Source organism: Diospyros lotus, chromosome 14, assembly GCF_014633365.1.
Source record: "Diospyros lotus cultivar Yz01 chromosome 14, ASM1463336v1, whole genome shotgun sequence".
Lineage (NCBI taxonomy): Eukaryota > Viridiplantae > Streptophyta > Magnoliopsida > Ericales > Ebenaceae > Diospyros > Diospyros lotus.
Genome location: NC_068351.1, coordinates 10,883,559 through 10,896,834, shown reverse-complemented (window position 1 = coordinate 10,896,834; position 13,276 = coordinate 10,883,559). Strand labels below are relative to the sequence as shown.

General features: G+C 36.4%; 1 protein-coding gene across 1 annotated transcript; it reads left to right on the top strand.

Annotated features, from left to right (window-relative positions):
* The first annotated feature begins 263 nt into the window (after positions 1 to 263).
* Positions 264 to 12,907, top strand: LOC127789942 (protein N-terminal glutamine amidohydrolase). The gene is made up of 6 exons (XM_052319054.1): positions 264 to 454; positions 1,663 to 1,768; positions 7,348 to 7,425; positions 7,557 to 7,684; positions 10,659 to 10,783; positions 12,472 to 12,907. Exons 1-6 carry the CDS (start codon positions 357 to 359, stop codon positions 12,627 to 12,629), a joined length of 693 nt encoding a protein of 230 aa, XP_052175014.1. The 5' UTR covers positions 264 to 356; the 3' UTR covers positions 12,630 to 12,907.
* The last annotated feature ends 369 nt before the right edge of the window (positions 12,908 to 13,276 follow it).

Sequence of the window (13,276 nt, the reverse complement as noted above, 5' to 3'; positions counted from 1 at the left end):
ATGCATTATCACTTTATTAAATTAGAGATTTAATTTAATAAAAATATATCATGTATTGAAATAATAACTTTATTGGTTAATATTCTATTAGTGTTAAATTTTTACTTTATATCTTTTACTATGGGAAAATTTTATTTTGTGTGATTTTAATTTTAAAATATGTAAGAATGTCTTTTTTTTTTTTGTACTTATTTAATTTAGACAATAATTAAGTTGCTCGAAGGGACCCGATTCTTAACCAAACACTACCCAATCTGTCGAAGGGTTCTTCTACAGAGCCAGAGAGACAAATATTGCCGATATATATATATATATATACAGAGAGAGAGAGAGAGAGAGAGAGAGAGAGAGTAAAGATGACGACTTCGAACTTGGATTTAGCTTCAGCAGGTGCAGGTGCAGGAACCAAAGCTTCTCTGGATGTGTCCCAATTTGCTCATACCCCTTTCTACTGGTACTTTCTCTTTCTTTGCACCTTCACTTCCTTTCTTGCCCATATATCACGGTATGTTGTAACACAAGGCTACGTGCAATTTTCACACGTATTTCTCGATCAAATTCCTCTTTCAGTTGTTTTGTTACTGATCCCTCCCTTGCCCAATTCTTGTTTCTCTCTCCCTGTGGCTCATCGCTTGTTCTGGGATTCTTTGATTGTTTTGTTTCTTCTCGTTATTTAGTGTTGATGCGTTTGATCCTGGTAGATTTACGTACTTGGGAACTGCCCAGATTTTTGTCCACACTTACGTTGCCTGACTATTTGTTTATCGCATCTAAAATAGATTCACTTCAATTATATTTTTACCTTTAATCAGAAAAATTGCATTGATTCATTTCAATTGTATTATTATTTTTGACTAAAAAGTTAAGTTGCTTGTAAATATGTTTATGGTGGATTAAACTTGAATTCACAGATTTGATATTGTGTAAATTGAGCAATAAACTGCTTCGTTTGTGAATAAGAAAAATGCTCACTGTTCTGAATTGAGCAATAAACTGTGTGAGCTGTTCGCTTTTTATTTTTCTTTTGGTTTTGGGCTTTGACTTTCTTGAGTTTAAGCTGTATAAATGTGCTAAACTCTGTACTACAAGAACCAGTCATCATGCTTATTGAGCTCTACAATCGAGGAATTCTCATATCCGTGTTTTGTATCTAATAGGAACCGGGAGGCATAAAGAAGTGCCATTGTCTTGAGATGCATGAAGTTTCCAGTGTTATTGTATATTCTTATCCAACATCATTATCATTGGTGAAACGGTCTATAACAATTGATAAAGAGTCCCCTCCACTTAACTCCACCCGTCCTTGCCATCCCCAACGAGATGATATTAATTGATTTTTGGTCTCCACAAATGTGATTTGAGATCATTATATTCCATAAATCCAAGATGATTAATTTTTCATACTGGTGCCAACAGAATGGATTGATCATTATAAGATAAAGCAAATACTTGATTTGAAATAACTTTATTCCTTTATTTTTAATGATTTGAGAAACCAAAATAGGTATAATTAGATGCAGCCATGCCAGATTTCTCTCAAAACTCAATCTTGACATTTCTTTGGTCCTATTTGATTGGTTAATTATGCATTATGCTTTTTCTGTTTGTTTGTCTTATTTTCTTACCAATTATCTTTTGAGTTATCTTGCTCCCCCTTTCTAGCGAGGAGAATGCATACTTGCTTTGCAAAAAGCTTTGCACAAATGGTGTAGCGGATATAGACGGATCTGATCTTTATGTTGTTTTCATCTCCAATGAAAAGAAGCAGGTACATACCTTTACATTAATCTTTTGATTATCTGTAATGTTCCACCATGGCTTTAGAGGTTATGTGACATCTTACCACCATTCTTAGGAACTATGAAGAGATAATCTTTCATTTTATTCAACAAATGTTCGGAATTTGTCCGTTTCCTAGGAGAAAATGAAATATTACTCAAAATGTCAAAATTTCTGTGTTTTTAATGCAAATATACTAAAACAGACCAAAATTCTTTGAAGCATCACAAGTAGTTCAAAATAATGCATATATCTAATTTGAGTCAATTGTATTTTGCTCTCTTGTTACTAGAGAGTATTCCAGAACAAACTTTGGGCGTGGGCGTAATCCTTCATAGCGACGTGCTACACTGTCTGCGTGTAGTGTTAAGTGAGCTAGGGCCGCTGCATCGGCGCCCGGATGTAGTGACAAATGAGCAAGGGTTCCCGCATTTGCTTGGACGGATGTGGGTAAAGAAGCTAGTCCAAAATCAAAATCAAAATCAAATTCAAAGTCAAGGCAAAAAAAAAAAATCAAATTCAAAGTCAAGGCCAAAAACAAAATCATAGATTAAGGATTGGGTCATGGAACATAGGAACATTAATAGGCAAAGCTATGGAAGTGGTAGATGTGATGATTAGGAGAAAAATTAATATTATGTGCCTTCAAGAGACGAGATGGGTAGGGAAAAAAGCAAAAACTTTATCAGAAACTAGATATAAAATATGGTACACAGGAAATGATCGAGCGAAAAATGGAGTGGGGATTATTATGGATAAAAGCTTAGTAGATGAGGTAGTGGATGTAAAGAGAATAGGGGATAAGATTATTATGGTGAAGATTAGTCTAGGAAGAATGTCTATGAATATCTTTAGTACATATGCACCACAAGCGGGGTTAGGTGATGAGATAAAAGCAAAATTTTGGGAGGACTTAGAGGGACTCATACAAATGATACCAAGAGGAGAGAAAGTGATTATAGGAGGTGACTTAAATGGGCACGTGGGTAAAGACGGAAACGGCTATAGAGAGGTACATGGAGGGTATGGATTCGGGGAAATTAATAATGAGGGTAAGTCTATTCTAGATTTTGCTATGGCATATGGGCTCATTATAACCAATACTAGGTTCAAAAAACGGGACGAACACTTAATCACATATAAAAATATCACCTCAAGTACCCAAATAGATTTCTTCCTCATGAGACAAGAGGATCGATTATGTTGTAGGGATTGTAAGGTGATACCGGGAGAGTGTTTGACTACTCAACATAGACTTCTAGTACTTGAGGTCCAAGTAAGAAATTGGAAGAGAAAAAATCACATAAAACAAAATCCAAGAATCAGGTGGTGGGATTTAAAAGGGGAGAAACAACTAATCTTCAAAGAAAAATTAAGGGGTAGAAGGGAATGGAATGGAGAGAGACAGACAAACCAAATGTGGAAAGAAATTGCTAATGCTCTGAGAAGCACGACAAAGGTAGTCCTTGGAAAGACAAATGGTAGAGCCCCTAACCTTAAGGAGTGTTGGTGGTGGAATGAAGAGGTACAATTGAAAATTAAAAATAAGAAAACTTGCTATAAGGCGGTATATCAATGCAACAATGAAGAAAATCAAAAAAATTATAAAGAAGCAAAAAAGGCAGCAAAAAGAGCTGTTGGTGAAGCAAGGTCAAAAATATATGAGAATCTATATAAACGACTTGATACAAAAGATGGAGAAAGAGATATATATAAATTAGCTAAAGCAAGAGAAAGAAAAACATGAGATTTAAATCAAGTGAAATGCATAAAAGATGAAAATCAAAATGTATTAGTGAATGAGGGAGCGATTAAGGAGAGATGGAAGGAGTATTTCACAAAATTATTCAATAATAGTGGTGACACAAGAGTTAGGTTGGGACATCTTAGTAACTTCGAAGGGAATGTGAGCTATACATTTTATCGACGCATAAGTTCAAATGAAATAAGACAAGCATTAAAAAAGATGAAAAATCATAAGGCAGTGGGACCAGATAATATACCAATAGAAGCATGGAAATGTATGGGAGAAGAGGGCATCTCCTGGCTAACGCAACTATTTAACGCGATCCTTAAATAAAAAAAGATGCCAGATGAGTGGAGGAAGAGTACTTTGTTTCCTATATACAAGAACAAAAGAGATGTTCAAAACTGTGAAAATTATAGAGGAATTAAGTTAATGAGCTATACCATGAAACTATGGGAAAGAGTAATAGAGCAGAGGCTCAGAAAAGAAACAAAGGTCTTAGAAAATCAGTTTGGTTTCATGCCTGGTAGGTCAACAATGGAAGCTATATATTTACTAAGGCGCTTAATGGAAAGGTATCGGGATCATCAGAAGGACTTGCATATGGTGTTTATAGATCTAGAAAAGGCCTATGATAGGGTCCCTAGATAAGTATTATGGAGGGTTTTAGAGAAGAAAGGAGTCAGAGTAGCCTATATACAAACCCTTAAGGACATGTATCATGGTGCAGAGACAAGAGTCAGAACATGCGGAGGGGATACTGAACCATTTACAACTACAATGGGACTGCATCAAGGTTCTGCACTAAGTCCATACTTATTTGCTCTAGTAATGGATGAACTCACTAAAGATATTCAGACAGAGGTGCCATGGTGTATGTTATTTGCAGACGACATAGTGTTGGTGGATGAAACAAAAGGAGTGAACACTAAACTTGAGTTGTGGAGAAACAATTTAGAATCTAAGGGATTTAAATTAAGTAGAAAGAAAATAGAATATATGCAATGTAAATTTAGTAAAAATGCAAGAGTGGATGATATTATAATAAAATTAGAAGACCAAATTTTACAAAGAAAAGACCATTTTCGATATTTGGGATCAGTGATTCAAAAGGATGGAGAAATTCACGAGGATGTCGCACATAGAATTAAGGCAGGTTGGCTAAAATGGAGAAATGCATCGGGGGTGTTCTGTGATGGTAAAATCCCATTAAACTGAAAGGAAAATTTTATAGGACAGCTATAAGACCAGTCTTGCTGTATGGCTCAGAATGTTAGGCAGTCAAATACCAGCATGAGCAAAAGACGAGTATAGCGGAGATGAGGATGTTAAGATGGATGTGCGGTCATACAAGAAAGAATAAAATTAGAAATGAAGTTATTCATAATAAGATAGGAATAGTGCCAATCGACGAGAAGATGAGAGAGACTAGACTAAGATGGTTTGGTCATGTGAGAAGGAGACCAAGAGACGTTCCTGTGAGGAGAGTTGATGAAATGGAACAATTAGTCAAAAAAAGAGGTAGAGGTAGACCGAAGAAGACTTTGGGAGAGATATTAAAGTTAGATATGTAGTGTATGGATCTAAATGAAGATATGACAAAAGACATAAATACATGGAAGTCTAGAATTCATGTAGCCGACCCCACATAGTGGGATAAAAGCTGGATATGTTTTGTTGTTGTATGGTTGTTCTATTAAGCAAGTTCACTAGTATTGGGCTAGCTATGACGTATTATATTGTGACTACATGAGCTGGTTCGATTATTGTCGATATGTCCAGAACACATATAGTATCCCCCAGTGTGAGAACTTGGGCCAGTTTGTGCACCTTGTCAATATTACTAAGTTGATTGAATGTGATACATGGATATGGCCACTGTCAGTTGATTAGACATGTACTTTTGTTGTCATTGCTGTGTTATTTTTTGAATTTGAAATGCTTGGTTGTGCTTCTATAAGATTTGTTCTTATATCATTTTCTACAGTATTATCATGCCATAATTAATTTCTAAATCTCAGATTGTGTAATCAATGCATAATTATTGCTTTTTTGAGGATATAGTATAATAAAAGGAGTAATAGAATTACAAAAGGTTTTTTAAGAAATTATGGAATGTCAGGTACCTAGGGTTGATCTAGGGTTTAGAAAGGAATTCCGAAGGAGAGAGAGAACAGATTGGAGGGAGAAACAAGACAGAGCAGAACAGAAAGAGAAAGAACAGGGGGACTTTAGGTAAAACAGAGGAGATAGTGAGAGAGAATTGTAGGAAGAAATGACTGAATTCAGATTATCATTCCACAACCATGTTCATTCTCTAACCACTATAGCCTATTTATAGGCTGCCTAGGCTTGGGGTTGTGACATGGAACTTTATGTCATGAAACTAGGGTTTAGTCTAGGGTTGGATTGGGAATCGGAAGGATCCAATAGGAGTAAGACCAAGTACAGAATGTTTGGAGAGGGAAATTGGAGAGAAATGGGGGAAGAAATTAGAGACAAATGGGGGAGAGTTGCAGAGGAAAATGAGAGGGAGAATGGGAGAGAATTGTAGAGAGAAATCAGATCTTGTTTATCAATTCAAAACATAACCTCTCATCCTCAGCTGTGGCTTATATATAGCCTACAGCCTCCCACATGCACCCATGTGCAATACAAAAACAGCCTAACTGCCTATTAGATAAGGACAAAGTCTTATAACAGAAAACAAGAAAAGGAAATTACAATTATTGTATAATGCATGTAAACTCCTACTATTATATTTACTAATCTATCCTTGGGGTCATGACACTTTATTTGAAATTATCAATAATACAAATAGATATGTTCCCTTGTAAAAGTGAAACTGGCCAGCCACCTCATATCCCTCTGCATCAATCGCACTCCAAACAAAAGCTATTTTGAGAGCAGTTTCGCTCCAATTTGTACAAGTATCTGTGAGAATATGATTTAAAACAACTCACACCTTAGTGTACATAAAAACCATAAATTATCTTCTACATTTTGCTTTCACATTATACTGCTAATAAAATTGATTACAAATTCTGTAGTCCAAATTATGATATATACCTCAAACATGCCCAATTACTAATACAGCAAATAAAATTACAAATATATGGAGTTTTCTCCATGTTTCTAAATTTTTTGTGGCACTTCCAAAAATTCTTAATGTTTTTTAAACATTTCTGATTTCTAACCAGCCAAAACAGCCCATTAAAATGTTTTTTGATCCATGTAGTTTGAATTTTTTTACTATTATGATTACCAAGGCCTTACAAAACTGATGCATGATCCCTTAATAATTATCTCAGAATAGGATGGATGTATTGGAACCAAGTCAGTCAAATTTATGAAATTATTGAAATACTCTCAGCGTCTATAAACAATGAAAACTTGAAATGAAACACTACCCAAACCAAAAAGGTTTGTAGATGATTATCTGACCAATAACCTATTATACTTAATGTCCAAATGAGGTAATAGTATCACCTGTCTTTATTGTTTATCCCTTTTCAGGTCAATTTTGTTTATGCATAAATCTGACAAATTACTTGATCTACTAATTGCAATAATCCATATTAAGCTATGTTCTATTTTTTCATTTGATAGAACTTGTAAAGGTCTTCTAGTACTGGAACTTTGTAATAGGGTCATGCATAAAATCAAAGCATCTCATGTTGTATTCGAAGACATGCTGAGTGAATCCCAAACTTTTTATTTCTATTTCTCAATCTAGAGCCACAAACACTATGCCACCACACATAGCTGAAGTAGAACATTTGAACATCCCACCTCATACTTAATTGATTACCATCGTACAGGTTCCACTGTGGCATCAGAAAGCTAGCTATAGAGCAGATGGGGTTACTCTCTGGGATTATCATGTGATCTGTGTCCAGGTGAGAACTGAATCCTTTTATTGTTACGTTGATGTCAACAGGCTGGAGAGCTGAATCCTGTTACTTATCTTTTCCTTTAATGGTCATAGGAGAGATTTTTTTATTCTGAAACGTTGCAATGCCTATAACAGAGAAAAAGAGGTCAATCCTCTGCTCTAGTGTGGGATTTGGATTCAAGTCTTCCATTTCCATGTCCTCTGGCCTCCTACGTCTCAGAAACTATCCGGCCATCTTTTCATCTATTTTCTGAGTTCCAGAGGTAATATCTGGTCTAGTGCTTTGCTGATCTTGTAAGATAGAGCTTGCACTTTTCACAGGCATGGTAATGAAGTTTTGTGGGATTTGCTTTAGCATGATGGCTGTTAATGTAATGCATAAACCTAGTGATAAGAAATTAGAGTCACTAGATTTTAATGTTTATTGTAGGATTTAGGTCTTATTTGAATTTCGGTATTTAGATTTAGATTTTTTTAAAAAAACTCTTCTAGTCTTCTTCTCCTCTCCTTCTATCTTCTGCAATTTTCTGACTATTCTTCATCCCCTAGGGTGGCCTAACATGGATTTTCGCTACTTGTTTCCAAATGAAAAAAAGACAGGAGAAGCTTGGTCTTGCACATAGTAGAGATAATTCTTTGCTGGGAATACTATCTTCTTATGACTTCACCTAAGGTCAACCATCTTCATCACATTGTCATTTGCTAGCTTTCACTCCAAACATGTTGAAAGGCTTGTGAGAGAGCAACACATCACCAGCTAACTGAACTCAACAAACCTCTGTGCTCTTCTGAAGGGAAAAAAAAAAAAAACGTAAGGGGAAAAAAGGACATGTTTGGACAATCATTCCATTTGCATTTGTAAGTACTCAACAAGTGTCATTTACAACTTCATAGAACTTTCTGTCATTTTTTGCTTGATGCATATAAGAATCCTCTAGAGGATTCTTTCATACCTCTAGAGGATAAGGGAAGAAATTCATATTGCTTCTCATATATTATAGCCATAGAGTTCTTAAGCTATATGTGTAGAAGGTTTGCGGAACGAGAATGGATGAGATTAGTGATTTTTGGAATAATGAACATAGGGTGTGAGAGATTAATAGTTTCCTTTTGACCCGGTCATCTTCTATCGGGTACAAAATGGAGCTAATCTTAAGGTGCTTTTTCCTGTATTGGGGTAATTTCTAGACCAAGAATAAATTTGGACTGGAGTGAGATTTTTCAAATGGGGAGATGGGGTTGTTGAGCTTTGATAACTGACTAGTCAAGTTGAATCTTCACCTTTGGTATATGTGGATCTCCTACTTGGTTCTTCACTTAAGGCTGTTAGTATGATTGACTTGTGGTTAGGTTCATGAAAAAGATGGTACTTATCAAAAGAGATTTTGATTCACTCTCCTCAAAAGGCTCCGCACTAGTCTTCCTATACCTATATAATTTTTGTATCAGTTTTCATTATTATTATTTTTTCCCCAAGAAGGCTTGAAAAGCTTGTCAGGGAATTCTGGTTGGGTAGGTCTGGATATGACCTTGTGTTTCACTTGGTTGATTGCAGAAAATTTTACCTTCTAGTTAGAGAAAGCAGCTCGGCAGTTTGTAACTTAGCCATGAGAAATAAAGCTTTACTAGAAAAGAGTTCAAGGGGGAGTGAATGTGGAGAACGATGGTGGCTGCCAAGTATGACTCAAAACCCCTGTTTAGATCTTCTCTATATTTGGTTTTCATTGGGTGATGCTAGTGTCAGTTTTGGACCTTATTAATTCTTGGAGAACAAAACAGGAGGCAAAAGGAAAAGCAGGAGAATGAAGCAGCTTTATTTCCTCTTTTTATACAAAGGAGTGTTTATTTGCTGAATGTGCCTGCAGATATGTAGGCCTGTTTTCCCTGATATATTTAAATATTAAGATCATGGCCTGTCTTCTATATAGTGTTCACCCTTGTTATTAGAGCAGTGTGTAAAAGAGAGAAATTTTCCAACCATCAGCTTTAAGTCGAGTTTGGGCTGTGGATAGAGACGGCTAGAGGTCTAGAAGTCATGTAGCTGACTTCACCAAGTGAGATTAAGGCTTGTGATTACTGTTGCTGTATCAGCTTTAAGTTTGGGGATGATCCTAGATTGCTTTTCTGGGAAGATGCTTGGTGTAGCCAAACTCCAATTAAAAGGCATTTCTATAGCTTAGCGGTGAGCAAAGAAACTATGGCTGTTGATTGTTGGATAACTTTCTTCATGGGGGCTTGGTTTCATTTTCTAGAAGAAAATTGTAGGACTGGGGGTTGAGTGAATTGAGATACTTTGCAACAGGCTTCAGTGGCAATCCGTGTTGAGTTTGAGCATGGTTTGGAAAGGGGTTGGCAGGATCTGTTTTGATAGCTTCTTCTTTCCATTTGGTCCTAGTTTGCTGAAGGGGAACATGCTGGCCCTGGGAAGGGATTGTCACTCTGAACTTCCTGCTAAAGTCACTCTTTTGGTGGTTTAACGACGTGCAAGGTCTTCCTGATAACTAATAATTTGAATACCAGGCACTTAGTTGTTTTGCATCTGCATTTGGTGGGGGGTGTGAATTGGCTTTTACTGCATGTCTGATCACATTTTTTACCCTCATCTTCTTTGAAGGTTTTTCATTCAGAGTTTCAGAAGAAATTCTTTTCATTTTTTGATAAAGTGATGGTTCTTTTCTTTATCTCCCTTTATTGACTTATTTGGATATGTTTATCCCTGTAGATTAACTGGTTTTGTGTGCAACTGATTTATCAAAATATGTAATTAACTGCAATCACTGGACGTGGTAGCTGGGTGTATGAGTATTTGGACATGTCTGGGACATTATTCATATGAATAAATTGATATATCATGCTATCCATGCATGTAGTCCAGTTGTGATAGATCACAATTGCCCTCTTGAATCATCTGGTTTTACTCTGATTTGGCATTAACATACATGTTCTTCCCATTTCATGTTATCTTCCCATTGATATTTGCTTGGCTAATAGTTCAAAGAAAGCTACCCATCTTACTTTTCCTGAATTTTTCTTTATTAGCTGGTCCAATTGAGAGTCGTGGCCTTTGACATGCCATGTTACTGTTAATTATTTAATTAACTTTCTGATCTTTCTGTTCATGTATTTCTCTCTATCATGTGATGCAATTTAACTTGCCAGCTTTTGCATCTGCTAAATATTTATTAATTCCAACTTGAGTATTGGATCATTTATGGGAGAACTGTTTTCTTATATCAGATTTTTCCGGGCTGTGCATGCTCCAATATTTCTTCGTTCCTTTGCATCTGATAGAAGACACATGAAAGATTCTGCAGGAAACTGGATTGCTCAACCACCCACATATGAACCAATAGTGGCTGAAGGTAATTGCTAGAAACAGATTACAAATGTGCACCTGCTAAAAGTGCACTTTCCTATTGAATTCTGTGAGCACCTACATATACATATTAAGTTATGAAAGAGATCGTCGTTGGAATTGTGACATAACTAAACCTTGTTGCTTGTGATACACTTCCCTTGCATCTGCATTTATCTTTGATGATATCTTCTGCAGTTCTGTTGCGTACTGCAGTTCTGTTGCGTAGATTATATTTCTCAGTACATTGCAAATCAGGTGTTAAAAACATCTTGCTATAATATTGATTCTTGTTTGAAAGGACAAGAATAAGATGTGTGTTACCGCTATCAGTTATAATGTATGCATGTAATCGTGGTGTATGAATTTGGCTTTTTTCTTTTTGGTATGATGATATCATTCTAAGGTCCCAGACTGCAAGAGCGAGCTTAGTCTATTTCTCATGCTGTCTGCTTTCCTAACTTTTGTCCTATTGGCTTTTTGACTTGTATTCATGGTCAAGAAGGTCCATGGGGTATTTTATTTGTATAGCATGGAAATAATTGCTTGCTTTGTTCTTCAAAAGAAAAGTATTTTATTTCTAATTATGCTGTATTTTGTCATCATTGATCCTCAAGTTTAGTCAACTAGTAACACACAATCACAGTGCATATAGGAAATATGTATACCTTCCCCCATAGCTGAAGAAAGCTTGCATTTAGCAACAAGATTCATCATAATATCACACATTTTTACCTGAAAGAAAGTGCTGTAGGTTTCTAGTGACTGATGTTAAATTTTGTTCATTCAGACAGTTGTATGGTCACAAGTGGCACAAATAGTCACCATTGTTTCACGAAGGGTCTATGGGCAGAATTTCATTGCTGAGAACCCTTCCAATGTGTACTGCATAGAAATGAGTGCATGTTTTGCATGAATAGAGATACGGATGGTTTTATTCCTTCTGTTGTAAGATCATTTATTAATTAAAATTTGATTAAACATTGTTAGAGAATCAATGGAATCAGTCCGTCCTCAGTTTTTGGATATTCCTTGAGGACCTAAACTCATTTACTAGCTTTTTGATAGCTTCATATGGTTTAACAATGGTGCAAGAGCCAAGCCAACCCTTGCACTTGACTGTGGTCTCATTGGCATAGCAAATTTTGATACATATGGTTGGGGGCTAGAATTTATGGTTGGTGCTAAGGCTAGTGATTGTTGTTGTATCAGCACCAAATGTCCCCCCCCCCACCAACAATCACAAGCATTTATCCCACTAGTTGGGTTGATAACATGAATTTTAGTCCCCCATTGATCTATTAGTGCCAAATGTCCAAATCCAAAATAATAAAAAATGAAACAATTTTACAAACAGGGCTAAGTTGTCGACAAAGTGTTATGCCTGCCTAGGTGTGTGATGTGGAGATGACACCTTGAAGAGCAGTGCTTCTTAGATCCTATAGATCATGACTGTCACTAACACATCCGTGCCCACATTAGAAGCTCGCATGGGATCTTGTGGTAGCTTGACTAGCACTTTTGGACGGTGAGTTTCTGATATTGTTATCTGTCCCCTTGCAATTGTGCAAGTGCAATGGTATGGCCTGAATAGTCCAACATTTGTGTGTATTCATACTCAGGATGCTTTTGGCCAGTGATTTTGTTTTCACGTTCCTTTATTTTGCTGCTAATTCCCGCTGTCGGACTTTGCAGATGGGACTGTGCACAACCTGAATGATTACATTGAGATCTCTGCAGCAGGGTTGGTGAAGGACATAGGAGATGAGTTGATCAAAGCAGTCTGTAGCGAAAAGTTTGGTGTTCTGCTGGGTGAGAGCCAATTAGAGGAATTTTTCTCCATGATTCCCTGATGACTCAGGATGATCTTGAGCTTGAAATTGTGCTGTGGAGATATATAGAGGATAAACTATAAGTGTTTGCATTTTTCAGTTGACTAGGGAAGAATCAAGCGATAAAGAAAACTTGAAATAAAATCATGCACGCACAAGACCAAATTTATATGGTTCAGCAAAGAATGCCTGCATCTACTGTTGTATCAGGTGTTTCTTCACTGTTGAAAATGTTACAACTACAAAAATTATAGTCACGTATTTATATATGAAGAGAGCAAAAACAATAGAATTCCTAATTGGAGCCCTCCCTCAAGCACTCGCAAAGGGTGCTACCCCCTTGACTTCCGTACTGGTTCTACATAGATGTTATAAATCAAATTATGCTCCACATCTCTGACACCCTCAACCAAATGAAATGATATTGACTGAGTTGATTCAGAATGAGTATGCTGCCTGCCTACTTGCTAAATTTTGTTTCAAATGAGATATATAGGTTGTTTACCTCTTGTGTTAGCTTATGTTTGCTTAAACTTCTTGCATGGCAGAGCAATCTACGTCTTCTGGTTTGTGTGCGCGCGCTCAGTCAAACATTGAGGGGTCTTTATACTTGCATGGGATAAGAATCAACTCTCCTCTTACAAAAGAGATTCATGATACCAATAAGA

What these genes read in the sequence shown, in the direction of transcription:
- LOC127789942 (XM_052319054.1), top strand. Translation starts at nt 357, where the DNA reads ATGACGACTTCGAACTTGGATTTAGCTTCAGCAGGTGCAGGTGCAGGA. An exon ending in TCTCCAATGAAAAGAAGCAG is followed by an intron (nt 1,769 to 7,347) that starts GTACATACCTTT and finishes ACCATCGTACAG; the next exon opens with GTTCCACTGTGGCATCAGAA. An exon ending in TGAACCAATAGTGGCTGAAG is followed by an intron (nt 10,784 to 12,471) that starts GTAATTGCTAGA and finishes CGGACTTTGCAG; the next exon opens with ATGGGACTGTGCACAACCTG.